This window comes from Calidris pugnax, unplaced genomic scaffold, assembly GCF_001431845.1.
Source record: "Calidris pugnax isolate Ruff unplaced genomic scaffold, ASM143184v1 scaffold111, whole genome shotgun sequence".
NCBI lineage: Eukaryota > Metazoa > Chordata > Aves > Charadriiformes > Scolopacidae > Calidris > Calidris pugnax.
The window spans coordinates 7,996,561-8,011,765 of record NW_015090872.1 but is presented as its reverse complement, the minus strand read 5'-3'; the positions used below and the strand labels follow the sequence as shown (position 1 = coordinate 8,011,765).

General features: G+C 54.6%; 1 protein-coding gene across 1 annotated transcript in view; it reads left to right on the top strand.

Annotated features, from left to right (window-relative positions):
* Positions 1–14,958, top strand: part of XXYLT1 (xyloside xylosyltransferase 1) — a 36,563-nt gene extending 21,605 nt beyond the window's left edge. The window contains exon 4 of the mRNA XM_014945752.1: positions 13,808–14,958. Within this exon, the coding sequence (XP_014801238.1) occupies positions 13,808–14,204 (397 nt within the window). The 3' untranslated portion in view covers positions 14,205–14,958. The remainder of the gene's footprint in view (positions 1–13,807) is intronic.
* The last annotated feature ends 247 nt before the right edge of the window (positions 14,959–15,205 follow it).

The following is a 15,205-nucleotide window of genomic DNA, read 5'->3' as shown; positions in this document are numbered from 1 at the left end:
GAGGAAGAGGTCTCTGGCACAGCAGGGGACAAGGCCCAGGACCGTGGGGCTGAGCACTGAACATCTGACCTGAGCTGAAGTGTGCTCTCCTCACTCCTGCCGCCCGCAGTGGGGACAAACAAACCAAGCAATAACAGCCCTCACAGGCTGCATTTTTGGGCTGAACTTTCTGTTGTTGCAGTTTGGACGTTCTGGGTCACTTTGGGCTATGTTGTGCTTTTCTTCTTGTGCTGTTTTGATCTTCATGTGAAAACAAGTTCCTGATCCTTCTTGTCGCCAGATCACCCGGCGTGGGGCGAGCTGTGCAAACGCCAGCCTGCCCTCCTGCCGAGCCCTCCGCCCCGCGGGGCTCGCACCTCGCTGCTAAAAGGGTTTCCAGAAAAAAACACAAGCTGATGAAGCCTGAGTGTCTTTGTTAAAAAAAAAACAAACAAACCAAAAACAACAAACTTTGCTATTTTTATACTTCTAGCAAGATAAAAACGCATTCTAGGTGTGAAATAAGAGGTGCCAGCTCCAGCCGTGTGACTTGCCACATGTGCAGGCTTAAAGCATCAGTTGGAAAAGTGGTTGTGGGGGTAGAGGAGGGTTATGGGGTGATGGTGGGGCCTCTCCATTGTCACTCCTGTTTTCCTCCTCTCTTCACGCAGCTCTGCCACACCAGCGCTGCCGGGCGTGATTTATCCCAGCGTTCCTCCTTTGTACTCAAAGCATTCCCAGCAAAAGCAACAAGGTGATGTGGTTGGGTTTGCAGCTGAAGGAGGTGCTAGTGTCCTGGTACCTGTTCCTGCAGCAGACCAGGAGATGTTTTCCAAGCAGGATGGGGTGGCTGGGGCTGTGCAATGTGGCAGTGACTCTGCAGCAGTGTGGGTGCACCCTTGCTAGCAGCAGTTGTGTGGTGTGAACCATGGCTGCGCCAGCACACGTTCAACATCGAGGCCTTAAAAGTGGAGTAGCCAGCATGGGGCAGAACATCAGAGAGCTTGGGAAGAGTCAGCAGGGCTTTCCTGAGCTTGCTTATGGAGCTGTGGACCAGCACCCTTGGTAGGCTGGTCTGGCTGTGGAAGGTCTGGGTGCCATCTTCCCACCTCCGCAGTGATGGGGAAGGTGGATGGAGATCAGTCCACTTGTGTTGGATCCTTGTTACCTACTTGGCCCATCAGAGGAGGTAAATAGGTGCAGACCAGTATATTTTGTGGATGATGCATTGTTTTCTGGGGGGCAGTGCTGTGCCCACCAGCTGCCTGTTGGCTGTCAGGCTGTAGGCTGCACTTCCCCAGGCTCGGGCTGCTGCACCGAGCAGTGCTGGGACAGCCGCTCGCGGGAAGCGGAGGAGTGAGAGAACAGAAAATAGGAAACGTCCCGGAGCCTGCCTGCACATCCTGAAGGTAGGGGGAAACCTCCAGACAGCAAAACAGGATGGCACGGGAGCGTTTCCACTCGTTTGACTCATGCTGAAACAATGCCCGGTTGCTGTTTGTCTTGGACAAATGCATTTCTCTGAGCAACAGGATCTCCTGGCCCTCCTGCAAGGCCAGCGCTGGGGTTTAACCGTTGCGCAGCCTGGGGTTGGCCTGTCCTTTGGGGTGGCTCAGGGTGGGTTGGAGTGGGCTGTGGAGAGTGGTAGCTCCTGCTGAAGCTCTATGTGGATCACCTTGCAGATCCACCTCCCCATCGTGCCCCGGCAGGCGGTGTCTGGCAGGGGGTCCTGGGGGTGGAGGGGGAGGTTGCAGGAGTCTGTGATGGGTGCAGGAGTGGGTCTGAGGTCTGAGCCCGTAGGCACCAGGTTTGCTGCTCTCCAGCCGCAGTGGGGGAAGCAGCTCTCTCTCCATGGGTCAGGCATGTTGTCCTTCCTGCGGCTTTTGGACCCGATGTGTGACGTGGAGTATAGTCAGCACCTCTTGTGGATGGGGTTGCAGGCGGAGCTTTGTCCCACAAGGGGCTGCCCCACTGCCAGTGTTGTTGGGGACACTGGTACTATGCACTAGGCTCGCAGACACTTGTGGGCTTCCCATGGCAGCACTGGCTGGCTCCTGCCAGGTTGGCGTTTGCAGGCTGGCCTGCGGGCAGAGCCTCTTCCCAGCACTGACATATGCCTGCTCATGTGTCTGCCCGCACAGCATCCACACCACGGCCAAGACCGGGAGCTATTGCTTCAGCGAGAAGGATTTTGATGGAAAGATTAAAATCTGCGTCTGAAGTTTGCTTGATTCAAAAGACTTCCCATGCAAGGACTGCTTCTGCAGAGTCATAACCTTAATTAAAAATCCTGTTGTCCCCTGCAGCATTTCAGCTACTCAGGCGTGCTGGCAATGTCCTGTTCACCAGGCTATAGAGGGCAGACAATGATGCTCTGTATAAATATTTATGTTGCATGGAGCCTTCCATGCCAGATCCTGACCAAACCGAGAAGTCCAGACCCTCCTGTGCTCTCAGCTCTGCTAAGAAACATGCAGGCAAGCATTGGGGATGCAGCCTGCAAGCTGTCCCCAGGGCGTGCATGGGGTGCGTGCCTGGCCAGGGGAGCGGTGTAGCCACAGTCCTGGCTGCAGGGGGTCTGAGTGATGGGGAAGAGAAGCACGGCTTGCTGTGGGTCAGCCTCATGATGGGGCTCCTGAGCAGCAGAGGTTGCGTGGGGCCACAGCGGAGGTCTCCACTGGGGCATGGTGAGGACATCTGCATGTGGATGCTGCTGTAGCCTAGACCTCCCCAGGGGCCTCTGCCAGGTCCTGAAGGAAGAAACATCACTGTTTCGAATCAGCCTTGCAGCTGAGATGGAGTGGGGAAACACTGCGGCACTCCCCAAAACGTCCTGAAAACTCTCTGATGGCAAAAGGCAGAGCTTAATCCCTATTCTTACTGAGTTTCCTGGTTATAGATCCCTCTGGTCATGCTGGTGGTGTGTGAGAGGAAGCAGGACAGCAGGATTGATTACACAGCTGCTCTCAGCAGCCTCGGACTGACCCCAGACCAGCGTGCCACACCATGCTCCCCTCTCCCATCCCCATGGCCATCCCTGCCTCTTTGCTTCCTTCATGGTGCTGGTGTTGCTACTGGCACTGCCACGTGCCAGTGGGTTCTGGGTGCCCTCCAGTGCTGGCACTGCCTGGGGCCCTCAGTGCTGCCCCTGCATCGCTTGCCTCGGAGGTCTTATTGGGGAGGACCTAACCAACAGGTCCTCAGGCAGGTGCTTTTGCCTCCTTGCTCCAGCTGGGAGCAAGGTACCTTTTAGCTGCCTGTGATGGTGGACCTCAGGAGAGGTCCTAGACCTTCTTAGATTCCAGGATTCACATAGCTGGGGCTGGAAGAGTGGTTGCTGCCTCTGTTCCAGTCAGTGGGTGAGATCTTCACTGCTGTCCCCCATGACAAGAAGCTAATGAAAGTGGAGGTGTCTTGGGAATCCACAGTGCTGGAAATTATAAAAGTTTGTCCTGCAGGAAAGGATATCTACATCAAAAGGACAGCGACAGACTACAAAGGACCAACACTTGAGTCCTTGTATGGCTGCAAGGCCATTTGCCTTTGTTTCTGCCTAAAATGTAGGGAGAGCTTGAGCTTTGTGGAAAGCAAAAGCTTTGTTTCTGCTTGTGATCGTGTAGGAGCTGCTGTAGGTGTGCTGTGTGCCGCACAGGTTTTGTTTGTTTAAGAGCTGGCAAAGTACCCCTGAGAAGGCCATGAATGAGTGGAGACAAGCCTGTGCAACCTCCACATCCGGGGGCACGGCACTCGCAGGGCTCGGTGTTTGCTGGGAGCTCAGCGGCAGCGGTGCTAAGTCAGTTTGTCAGATGTTTGGAAGAGGAACGGAGTTATCCTGGGCTGTGAGCAGGCTCATGCTGAATCCGCAGCCAGGCTGGGCTCTCGGTGCGTCGGGGCTGAGACGGTACATCCTGTACCTTCTCTTGGGATCTAAAAAAAACCCCAAAGTACTGCTGACAGCTGCGAGCAAGGAGGAGCAGCTGGATTCCCTGGGTATCAGCCGAGGCAGCGGTGGCGGTTGTAAGATACAGCAGTGCAGGTGGGCTGGTGCCTGGGATAGAGCTTTCCAGAGTCGGAGATAACCATCTCCAGCAGACAAGTCCTCCTCCCTGAGTTCACCTGGTTTTGTGGGTTCCTCATGCAGGCAGGTTGTCCTGTTTTGGAGACTTTGCTCTTTTCCAAGTGCTTTTGCCCTGGGGGAGCAGGGAGCTGCCTGCCACGATGGGCTCTGTGTTTCCCAAGCCCCTCAGTCAGTGAAAGGAGGAGAATTTGCCTTGCCTGTGCCCTGCCAGCATGGTGGTGCCAGTGCTGCCTGCCCACAGTCCTGCAAGCCAGACCCAGCACACTTCAGATTTGAAACCATTTTGAGGCTGTGACTTGATTTGTTGCAGCTTGATGCACAGGGGGAGCGGTTCTAGGAATTATTTGTCAGTGGTTGCCCAGAAGCAGTCAAAATTATAGAACAGGCAGAACCTGCAAGGAACTGGCAGCAGAATTGATTTCAGGAATTCAGCATTACTTTCTGATTCAACAAGGGAAAGGGTTTTGCTGTTTACATCTGTGCACATCATTATGATGTTGCACTGATTCCCATTACCAAGCAAACTTGAAACGTCATTTAAAAACAATGAATAATTTGGACAAGATCTGACAACCACTATGGTGCATCGATTAGCACAAATGCTATTAATAATATTAATACTATTATCTGTTCCCTTTGAGGTACTGGGCATTGCAAACATGATTTTTTCCGACAGCCAAGCCCCTTGTGTGTGTTTGGCTAAGGCAAACGGGGCCCTTTCAGCATGGGTTCAAGCTTTCCTTCCAAGGGCTTTGCTGTCTGCAGAGAGCACATGTGAGTGGTGGTCATCGTTTGCAAAGGCTGCTGGAGAAGTTTGCTGTGGCTTTGCTATGGAGCTTTTTTTGTTGGCCATAGCACACAAATCCAGGGTGCATCAGGTGAGCATGCATCAGTTACCATACCTGCACTTGTCTTCAAGTCCTCACCTTCTCAATTTCAGCTCCTGAACATCTTGGTTTTGATGTCTAGAGGTAGGTGTCACACCAGTGGCATCTTGGGGTTGCTGGCACCTGGCTGCACTGGTAGATCATCAGGCCCTGTGTGCTAAACATCCTGAGCAGGTGGTCAGATCCAGCTGGGTATTTGCACAAGTGCTGTCATTTTCAGTGGTTGCTTTTTTTGTCATGGGAGAGCATGAACTGAAGAAAGAGCAGGTCCATGCTGGGCAATGATGCTTTTGGGGATGTCACAGATTGGTTTGAGGCTGGTAAGAAAAAGCTGTTCATGGTCAGTGGCAAGGTTCAAGCTGGCCTATGTGGCACGGGTATTTGTGACTCCTTGTGCCCCAGTGAAGGTTTTGCAGGGTGGTAGGTAGTGGAGTCTGGGCTGTAGATGCTAGCAGAGGTCTCAGACCAGCCCAGCTTGGCTCTTGAATCTGCTCTGGAGAGTGGCTGTTGGGCTGACCATCCGGAGGTGCGCCAGGAGGAGCAGATGGGGCCACTCTGGCAGCAGGAGAGCAGTTGGGGCCACTCGGCCAAGGGCTTCCTCACCAGCACTTGGTGGAGAAGGAGCTTCCAAGAGTTGAATTCCTTTGATGGAGGAAGAAACAAACAAGCAGCAGGAAATTGAGAGGTTTTGCTGCATAGCTGGGATGCTTTCTGGAGCGATGCGGTGCTGGGGGCACAAGAGGAAGCTTCCAACAATCCTCTGGAGGTTCCCACAATGCCCTCCTGCTCTCTGAAGTTCAGTGGCAGTTCCCTCTGTGCCAGGACTCCCCCGTAGCAGCACAATGTCCCACAGCCAGGCTCCCAAACAGGGATGGAGGCTTTTTATTTCTCCTCCCCATAGCAGGTGAGCATCTGTGAAGGGAGAGCATCTCCCCAGTTCCTGAGAGCCCCGTCGATGGGCAAGGGAGGCCCAGGGCAGGCAGGAGAGCACTACCAGAGCAGAGTCCATTCACAATTGTTGCAGAAATCTGCCATTTTGGCAATAATTAGGCCTGTGGTGTTTTAGAGTGCCCCTGTGAATGGGCTGCCCCCGTCCTTCCCTGGCACTGAATGAGCGGATGCAGACAACCAATGGCTCTGCGCTGCTGCTCGTGCATTGGAGGCATTGGATCTATAGAGGGAAGGAAACCAGTGCGACCCAGACATAATTCCCAGACCCAGGGAATTATGGTCCTGCCTCTCTACAGAGGGTGATTTTAGCACTGGCATCGGGTGCAAAAATTTTAGATGGTGAGGAGGGCTGGCCTTGAAAATCCATGTCCCAAGGAAAGGTTTCGCTTGCGAGCTGTGTTCATAAGTTGCTACTAATCATCTGTTTAAGTGTGCCCATTTTTGGGCTGCTAAGTCCATGGAGAAAGATAATCATCGAGAATCAATTTGCTGCTCTAAATACAGGCCTTTTAAAAAGTTTGGCATGCAGACTGTGCTGTAATAGAGACATAGAGACATAGTAGAGACAAGACGTAATTTGTGCATTACGTGAAAAGTTTATTAATGAATTACTGATGTCGTCAATGAAGAGCTCAGTGCGTTGGTTTGTCAGCGTTTTTCAGGGGGAGGCTGGAGGTCCTGCCTGAGCTGGACCCTCACCCTGAACCTGGTAGAGGAGGGTCAGGCAATCCCTATGTGAACACCAGCGCATCCTGCCCTTTGTCCCTGGCTGAGAACTGGGGTGGCTTTGTCCCAGGGTGACATTTTCCCCTGCAGAGTGGTGGGTACCACTGTGTTGGTGATGCCATTGCCCATCGCTGGGTGCATGGTGCTCCCAAGAAGCCTGGAGCTGGGAGAAGTTCAGTGGCAGTTCCCTCTGTGCCAGGACTCCCCCGTAGCAGCACAATGTCCCACAGCCAGGCTCCCAAACAGGGATGGAGGCTTTTTATTTCTCCTCCCCATAGCAGGTGAGCATCTGTGAAGGGAGAGCATCTCCCCAGTTCCTGAGAGCCCCGTCGATGGGCAAGGGAGGCCCAGGGCAGGCAGGAGAGCACTACCAGAGCAGAGTCCATTCACAATTGTTGCAGAAATCTGCCATTTTGGCAATAATTAGGCCTGTGGTGTTTTAGAGTGCCCCTGTGAATGGGCTGCCCCCGTCCTTCCCTGGCACTGAATGAGCGGATGCAGACAACCAATGGCTCTGCGCTGCTGCTCGTGCATTGGAGGCATTGGATCTATAGAGGGAAGGAAACCAGTGCGACCCAGACATAATTCCCAGACCCAGGGAATTATGGTCCTGCCTCTCTACAGAGGGTGATTTTAGCACTGGCATCGGGTGCAAAAATTTTAGATGGTGAGGAGGGCTGGCCTTGAAAATCCATGTCCCAAGGAAAGGTTTCGCTTGCGAGCTGTGTTCATAAGTTGCTACTAATCATCTGTTTAAGTGTGCCCATTTTTGGGCTGCTAAGTCCATGGAGAAAGATAATCATCGAGAATCAATTTGCTGCTCTAAATACAGGCCTTTTAAAAAGTTTGGCATGCAGACTGTGCTGTAATAGAGACATAGAGACATAGTAGAGACAAGACGTAATTTGTGCATTACGTGAAAAGTTTATTAATGAATTACTGATGTCGTCAATGAAGAGCTCAGTGCGTTGGTTTGTCAGCGTTTTTCAGGGGGAGGCTGGAGGTCCTGCCTGAGCTGGACCCTCACCCTGAACCTGGTAGAGGAGGGTCAGGCAATCCCTATGTGAACACCAGCGCATCCTGCCCTTTGTCCCTGGCTGAGAACTGGGGTGGCTTTGTCCCAGGGTGACATTTTCCCCTGCAGAGTGGTGGGTACCACTGTGTTGGTGATGCCATTGCCCATCGCTGGGTGCATGGTGCTCCCAAGAAGCCTGGAGCTGGGATTTTGGACTAGATGATCTCCAGAGGTCCCTTCCAACCCCATATGATTCTATGATTTCCTGGGTCACACAAGCTGCTCAGCTTCACTAAGGCGCTCTGGGCCGGGCTGGTACTGAACCTGCCGCCCCAGCTCCTTAAGGGGTTTAGCGTTTGCACATGGGAAATGAGCAATTAGCAACAAGGGCTGCTTTGTTGCAAAGCATCTGTCTCCAGCAGGGCTGAGCTCACCCGGCCAAGGTCTGGCAGTGCCAGGGCTGGAAGGGGGAGCCCGGGTCAATCCTGCTCTGGGTGCAGCCCCAGGGCAGCTGCCTCCCTTCAGCTGCTGAAGAAACTGGGAAGGGCCCATCTTCACTGCAGTGGTGCCTTTTGGTGGTGGGGAGCTGGAGAAAGGGCAAACTGCCTTTTCCTGAGGGTTGATCTCGGTCAGAGTGGTGGTAGCGGGCTGGGAGCTGCCTGCCACAGTGAGGGTGAGCCAAGAGGAGGAGAAGGTTGCAGGGAGGTTCCTTGTCTGTGCTCTTACTCGTTGCTGAGGATTAGGGGGGAAAAGCCACTGTCATCCACTGGGCAGATGATGCCGTCATCCTCATGCCATCACTCTTCCCTCCCCACCACCCACACCCTCTCCTCTGGGTGGGCCAGAAGCCACTGTTAGGGCATCCTCCAGGCTGCTATGGGAACCAGGTTGCTTTTAAGCCTGTATCTGTTGTCCTCAGAAGCCGTTACAATTATTTACCCCCTCTGTTTGCTCTCTCCCCCTCCATTTCAAACACGTTCCACCCCTTCCCCATCAGGATGCTGCCTGCTTCCCACTGGGGCTCCCATCCCATCTGTCCCCTTAGTGATTTGCCGGGGTCCCACAGGTGCTTGCCACCAGGCAGGTGGGCAGCTCAGCCAGGTGTTGCTCATCAGGACCACAGGCACACATCACGTCCTCCTGCCTGCCCCGAGGGAGCGCTGTCAGTGGCACAGAGTGGAGGAGGACGGGGCGCTCGCACCTCACAGCTTATTGCCCAGGAACAGCGGTGTTTGCCAGCAGCTGCAGCTGGGGGTAGTGCTGCCAGCCATCTCTTTTCTGGCTCAGGAACCGAAAAGCATATTTAGAGGTAGCAAGAGTGTGTACTTGTTGTTTTAATTGGTGTTTGGGCTGGCAGGGCTGCTGTTGGAGTGGCACAGAGAGGGATGGCCAGCAGCCCGTGCTTCCCTTTTGTGCCAGGAGCCCCATGCCCAACTGGCTGCAGCTGGGGCTTGAGGTCCCCAGCTCCTGACCCCCAGGGGAGAGGCTCAGTGACAAAGTGTTCCCTTGAGGTGCTGGCCCACTGCTGCTGCCAGTCCTGCCCTCCCAAGCAGCTGGCCCAAACTGCCAGCCCTGGCAAGAGGTGGGAACAAACCGGTGAGCTCCAGTAAGGAATTTAGTGGTCCAGGGATGTTTATTGCGTCCAGAGTCTTGCAGGCCCCTTATTTTTGTGGGTTTATCCCATGGCTGTTGGCTTTTGATTCCCTCTTTGGTGAGGGAGAGGCTGCACATCCTTCCTCCCTGGGTACCACGCTGCCCAGGCTCATGCAGTGCACATCACGGTGGCATTTGGAGACCCTGCAGCCTTTCAGGAGCATCTTCTGACTGCAGCCACTCTGGGACTGGCCCACCATCTGATTTCACTTGACTTCTTTCTGACCTGGCTCCTCGGTTCCCGGGCTGCAGTGCCTGGAGGGGATCCCGCAGGCTGTCCATGTTTCTGGAGATGCAGCCACCTGGGGAGGATCCACATCCTTATCAGCAAGGCCAGCAGCTACTGCGCAGCTGATGTGGCAGGGTTGCAGCCTCTTGAACGTCTCAGATGGGTACAGGCACGCAAGCCCAGTTTGCTGCCTGTGGGGCCAGTGCTCAGGGCTTGCTGCTGGTCACCCAGTTGGTGGTAACTCCTCCACCCTGCCTTTCCTGCCGTCAGGGGCACCCCGCTGCTTTACCAGCAGTTGCCAGCCTATCCCATGAGGTTTTCCCATAACCCAGAGCTGAAATAAACCAGTGGAAGTTCATGAGTTTGGACAAAGTCCTTCCCCCACCTGGTGTTTGCCCCTTGCTGTGCAAGAAAGCAGGAGAAGGACCTGCAAAACACATCTGGCAGATGGCGGGGTCCCTTCTCCCCTTGGCAGCTCTCCCCAGCGAGGCATTTGAAAGTGTGCGATGGCAGCTCCACAAGCCAAGGCTCGTGGCCACTGGCCTGCGAGGCAGGGGAGGTGTGGCCGGAGCGCCCTGTGCTGGGCCAGCAAGGGAAGTTCTGGTGGAAGCAGGGTTTTTTTTATCTGGGCTGCCTGGGCCTGGCGTTTGAATGCTTGGAAATGCTCTTCTCCAGATGTTTCCTAGCACACGCCGGCTCTGTTTATAAACAGCTCCTCAAAGTGAAGCTTGTCGGGGCTACGGGCGGGCGCTTGTGGCAGCAGCCCCATGCGGCTCCCCCACACCCTGCTATGGGGTCGGGGGCCTGGGGTCACCTCTTTCCCCTCCTGTCTAGAGGGGCCAGGGCGGTTAACAAAAGCACGAAATTCCTCCTCTTCCTTTCTCCTCCCCTCTTCCTGGCCAGCAGCTTCCTGCCCCATGTCATCCCGGCAGTGGCCGGCATCTCCGGGATGCCTTCCTGCCCTGGCTTTCGCTGCCGGGGAAGAGGGAGGAGGGCACCCCAGAGCCATGGCCGGCAGCACGCTGAGCCACCTGGCCCAAGGGATGATCCTGGCTGCTCCAGGGGCTTGGGGATGTTTGCATTGCCTCCAACTAGAGTTTTAGTCCTTTAATGGAAAGTGTTTGGAGGGGGAACTGCACCTTCAGCAGCCCAGCCCCCCCTGGATCCTGGCAGCACACTCATCAAGCCCTTGTGATTTCCCCCACCATGTTTTGCCAAAACTTAAGGCAGGTACCAAGCGGCGATGTCAGGCAGGACCGAGCAGCGCAGGGCCCTGGCTGGGTTAGCTCCTCGGCTGGTTGCTGTGCTTCCCCAGCCCCATGTCCTCCAAAGAAACTGATGCTCTCATGTCCGCCATTCCTTCCTCTTCCAGCTGGGTGGAGGTGCCTTTTACCACACTCTTCTCTATCCCTGCAGAAGCAATGAGCCAAAAAGCCTGTTAGAAGAACAAAAGCCGAGCAAAATCCAGGCTAAACAGATGCTGCCAGCGGCTCTGCCAGAATACCTTTCCCTTGCTTGGCCCGAGCCCAGCACTGGGAAGGCTGTGGCGTGGTGCTGTGAGCAGGTTCCCGAGCTGTCGGCGCTGCGGAGCCGCCTGTGGCTCGTCGCATCCTGGATTTCACCCCAACATCGTTCCCCGGGGATGGCCCGTCCTCCCCTCCGGCCCCTCTCGGCTGCTCTCCCCGCAGGCGGGCTGGGGAGGATGGCCCCGTCACGCCAGCGCCGGGAGGAAGGGCTGAACAATCGCCGCTTGTCGGTCTGTCTCCTCTCCCGGCAGAAAAGGGCACGGTGCTCCCTTCTCGGTACCAGCCGTCGCCAAGTAATCCGCTGGGGAACCGCCTTGCTCAAAAATTGAGTCATTTGGTACAGATGTGCTTTCTCCCCTGGCTGTGGCAGGGCCGTGCCAAGGGCTCGGGCACTCACATTTTACCTATTCTAGCTGCTTGCAGGGGCTGTAATTTCGTCCCTTGGCTTGGGCAGTGTGTGTTTTTGGAGGTAAGAATAGGAAAGGAGTAGTCAGCTCCGCTACTGGGGAGCTGGAAAGGTGCCTCCCTCTGTGGCACTGCTCCCCCCCTTCCTCCTGCCAGCTTCCAGCATCATTTTTGGGGCACAGGGATGGCTTTCCTGGCACTGCTAGGGAGAAGCAGAGAGAGCAGAGTATGCAGAGGTGGAACCTGAGCCAGTCTCTGCTCAGACCCCTGGACGTGAGCTCCTCAGAAGGCTGATTTGTGCAAGGCTGGGTCTTGTCGTGAGCTTCCCTCTAATACTGCATGGAGAACATTTTGCCTTCCTTCTCTCATGAGCATCCATGAGTCGTCTGTGGTGGCCCTGGTGCCTGTCCTCAAGACATATCTGCTCTTTGCACGGGCAGAGCCCTTTTATCCCTTCCCTGCCCTTTAGATCAAGTGCTCCAATGAGGCAGCCAGTCCTCTGCTCCCCTTCCCTGGGAGATGGCTGCTCAAAAACTGAGCCCTCCCTCCATGGAGAACTGGCATTTGGAAAAACCCTTTCTGTCCTGAATCAGGCGAAAGGGAGCACTATGAAGACCCTTAATGAGATGAGAAATATCAGAGGTTTGAATCTAAAGCATCTAAATGGAAAGCTGTAAGGAGGTGACTCCGTGTGATGGTTGTGGCTCTCTGGATCAGGAAATAAAAAAGGTGCTCATGGTTGACATCATTAACACACTTGTGTTTTCTGCTGGGATAATTGTGCTGGTGGCTGTTGAATCCTGGCTCTTGCATTGGCCGGTGTGGCAGTGCTGTGCTGGGGATCCAGAGGACATGCCAGAAGGATGGATTTAATAGTCTGATCTCTGTTTAAGCTGTAGGATTCCCTGAGCAAGTGCCGGTTGGAGCCAAACACAGCTTCTTACAAGGAAAAATTCAGTTTAAATGTTTGCAGTGGGGGAGTACCCACTGCTACTCTGGAGCTGTCCCAGGGGCTAATGTCCCTGCATCTTCTTATATCTGAACGAGCCCAGCTCCAGCTTCCAAGCATGAGACGACTTTAAACCTCTGGGTGCTAAGTCCACGCCATCTAGCAACAAATTCTTGTTTCCTGGAGGTGCATGGAGACTTTGGTCAGTGTCTGACAGACTCGGACAGGAGCCAGCAGCAGGCTTGGCTAATTCTTTCTAGCAGTGTTTCTTCTAGACATTATCACAGAAAGGTGTGAAAAAACCCCTGCTGTAGCTTTACCTGAAGTGTTAGGGCTGGCAGGAGAGCGCAGTGCTGGCACCCCTGGGCTGTCAGACGGCTGGGGGGGGGGCAGGGGTCCCTCCTGCCGCCCTCCGAACTGCAGGCTCGGCCTGCCCAGCTTTGCAGCAGAGGATGCTGCCTGGGGGCAGAAGGCTTCCAGTCTGAGTGGAAGAGATTTTTTGAGGCAGATTCAACCGCAGCTGCTTGGGTAATAGCGTGGGATGAATTCAGGTCTTGCATGTGGGAGCAGCCAGTGTGGGTATGGTGGGGTGCTTGCTGCCCCAGGGCTGAGGAAGGAGCCAAAGACATTTTTGGGCTGCTTGCTTAGGTAGTCTAAATTTTTCCCATTTGAATCACCCACTGGAGTTAGTTTTGTGTGGTGCTAGACTTGCACCGCTCTCTGCTCCGTGGCAGCTGGAAATTAGCTGGTGAAGACTGAGCCTTCCTGGGGCTGCAAGGGCTGAAGGCAGTGCTTGTTTAGCTAATGAGATGTTGCCATTGGATTTCTGTTTTCTACTTTTATTTTGAAGAAATAGCTCTGCCACTCAGGTTTATTTAAAGCCTTCTTTTAGCACAGCCTCAAACTGGGGCCCATCTTTGATCCGGAACTTCCCCATAATCAAATAATAATAATACTAATAGTAATGATGCTGCGAGCTCTGCTGCCGAGATCCCATTAACTGCAGGACATTTCCCTGGAGTGGGGGCACTTCTGGTGGTTGGCCCTGGGCACCAGGGATGTGGTTTTGTCTCCCCGCACAGCCATGTGAGCAGTCACGCAATCATGTGTCCTGTTGGCTCACCAGAGCGATGCTGGTAGAAACAGAAGGGGCTTTTGGAGAGAGCCAGAAGAGTGGTTTGATGTCTGGACAATATCCTGTGCAGGGGCATGGAGAGAGCCACAGCCCGTGAAGCACCGGGCTGCTCTGGGAGGCTGGGTGCCTCCAGCCGGCAGGAGACAAGTACCACGAGATCCCTTGGGTGGGTGGTAGATCCTGTGCTGTGATCCAGACCTGCCCAGACTTGAGGTGGCTGCTCTTCAGGCTGCGCTCTCTGACTCCCCTGTTCCTGTTTTTCCTCTCACGGCAGGCACACCTTCTGGCAGTATCGCCGCGAGAACCCCCAAACCAAAGTGGGGGACCCACCTCCTGATGGGCTGCCCGGCTTCAACAGCGGTGTCCTGCTCCTGAACCTTGAAGCCATGAGGCAGTCCAAGCTCTACAACCAACTGCTGGAGCCCGCCATGGTGCAGAAGCTGACGGAGAAGTACCACTTCAAGGGCCACCTCGGGGACCAGGATTTCTTCACCATGGTGGGGATGGAGCACCCAGAGCTCTTCCATGTGCTCGACTGCACATGGAACCGGCAGCTTTGCACATGGTGGAAGGACCATGGGTACAGCGACGTGTTCGACCAGTACTTCCAGTGCGAGGGTGAGGTCAAAATTTACCACGGGAACTGCAACACCCCGATCCCTGAAGACTAGGGCACCCGCTGCCCCCGGAACAGCTCTGGCTGCAGCACGCCCTGCAAAGTGGCTGCACCAGCACTCCTTCGGGAAGGGTGGCCAGCCCCGATCCATTGCATCCCAGAGGGATCCCTAGGGATCCCAGGAGTGTTCAGTATCCCGCTGCCTGTAGCCTCACCCCTCCAGGAGGAAGCGTGGTCTGGTAGTTGGAGCAGAACACTCATAGTCACAGTGCCTGGAGCTCAGCTCCTGGCTCCGCTTGGGGCAAGTCCATGGTGCCCCTCTGTGACACAGCCACCAGGGCATGGGGACAGCCGAGGAGCCATCAGGTGACCGCTGCTTTTGCACGTGGCAGGGTGCTGCTTTGTGGGTGTTGTGCAGCTTTGCCTTGTTTAACGATCAGCAGGAGCCCACAGCTGGGCAGCTGGGTTTTGTTTTGGTGTTCCTTGGTGGTCTATTTCTGCACCTCACACAGAGCATCCGTCTGGTCCCTCTGGAGAGCAGACACCGTTCTCAGGTCATCTTCCTTTTGAAGCATTCCAGAAAGGCGAAAGGGTTTTAAAGACTGAAGTGCTGCTTTAAATTGGGTTACTTACAAACAAAAATTGAATGCTAGATGAGCTTTAAAGCCTCTCGTTGGTTCTTCTTAGCAATAAAAGCTTTACTGCTCTGTCTTGTCTTAAAAGCGTTTAGTGAGCGTGTACCAATAGGTTCATTTTTCTAGCTTTGCCTTTAACCTTTTGTACGAGAATAAAGCTGCAGATGTAAGACACACTCGGCTGTTTTTCTGCGGCGCAACGGCAGTTCTGTGCGATGGGAGGTTTCGTGTTCGTCTCACTGTGATTACAAAGTAGTCGGTGTGTATCTGTTGGGCGGTTGAATGTGCTGCCCCACGTAGCTTATCGCTGTGATTATCCCACATCTCTCCCAAGCGAGTGATGCAAATGCCTGGGCCGGCACACAAACCGGATTTTAAAAAAAAGATCATGGTCGCCGCAGCCGGGGCGGGTTTGGAAAGA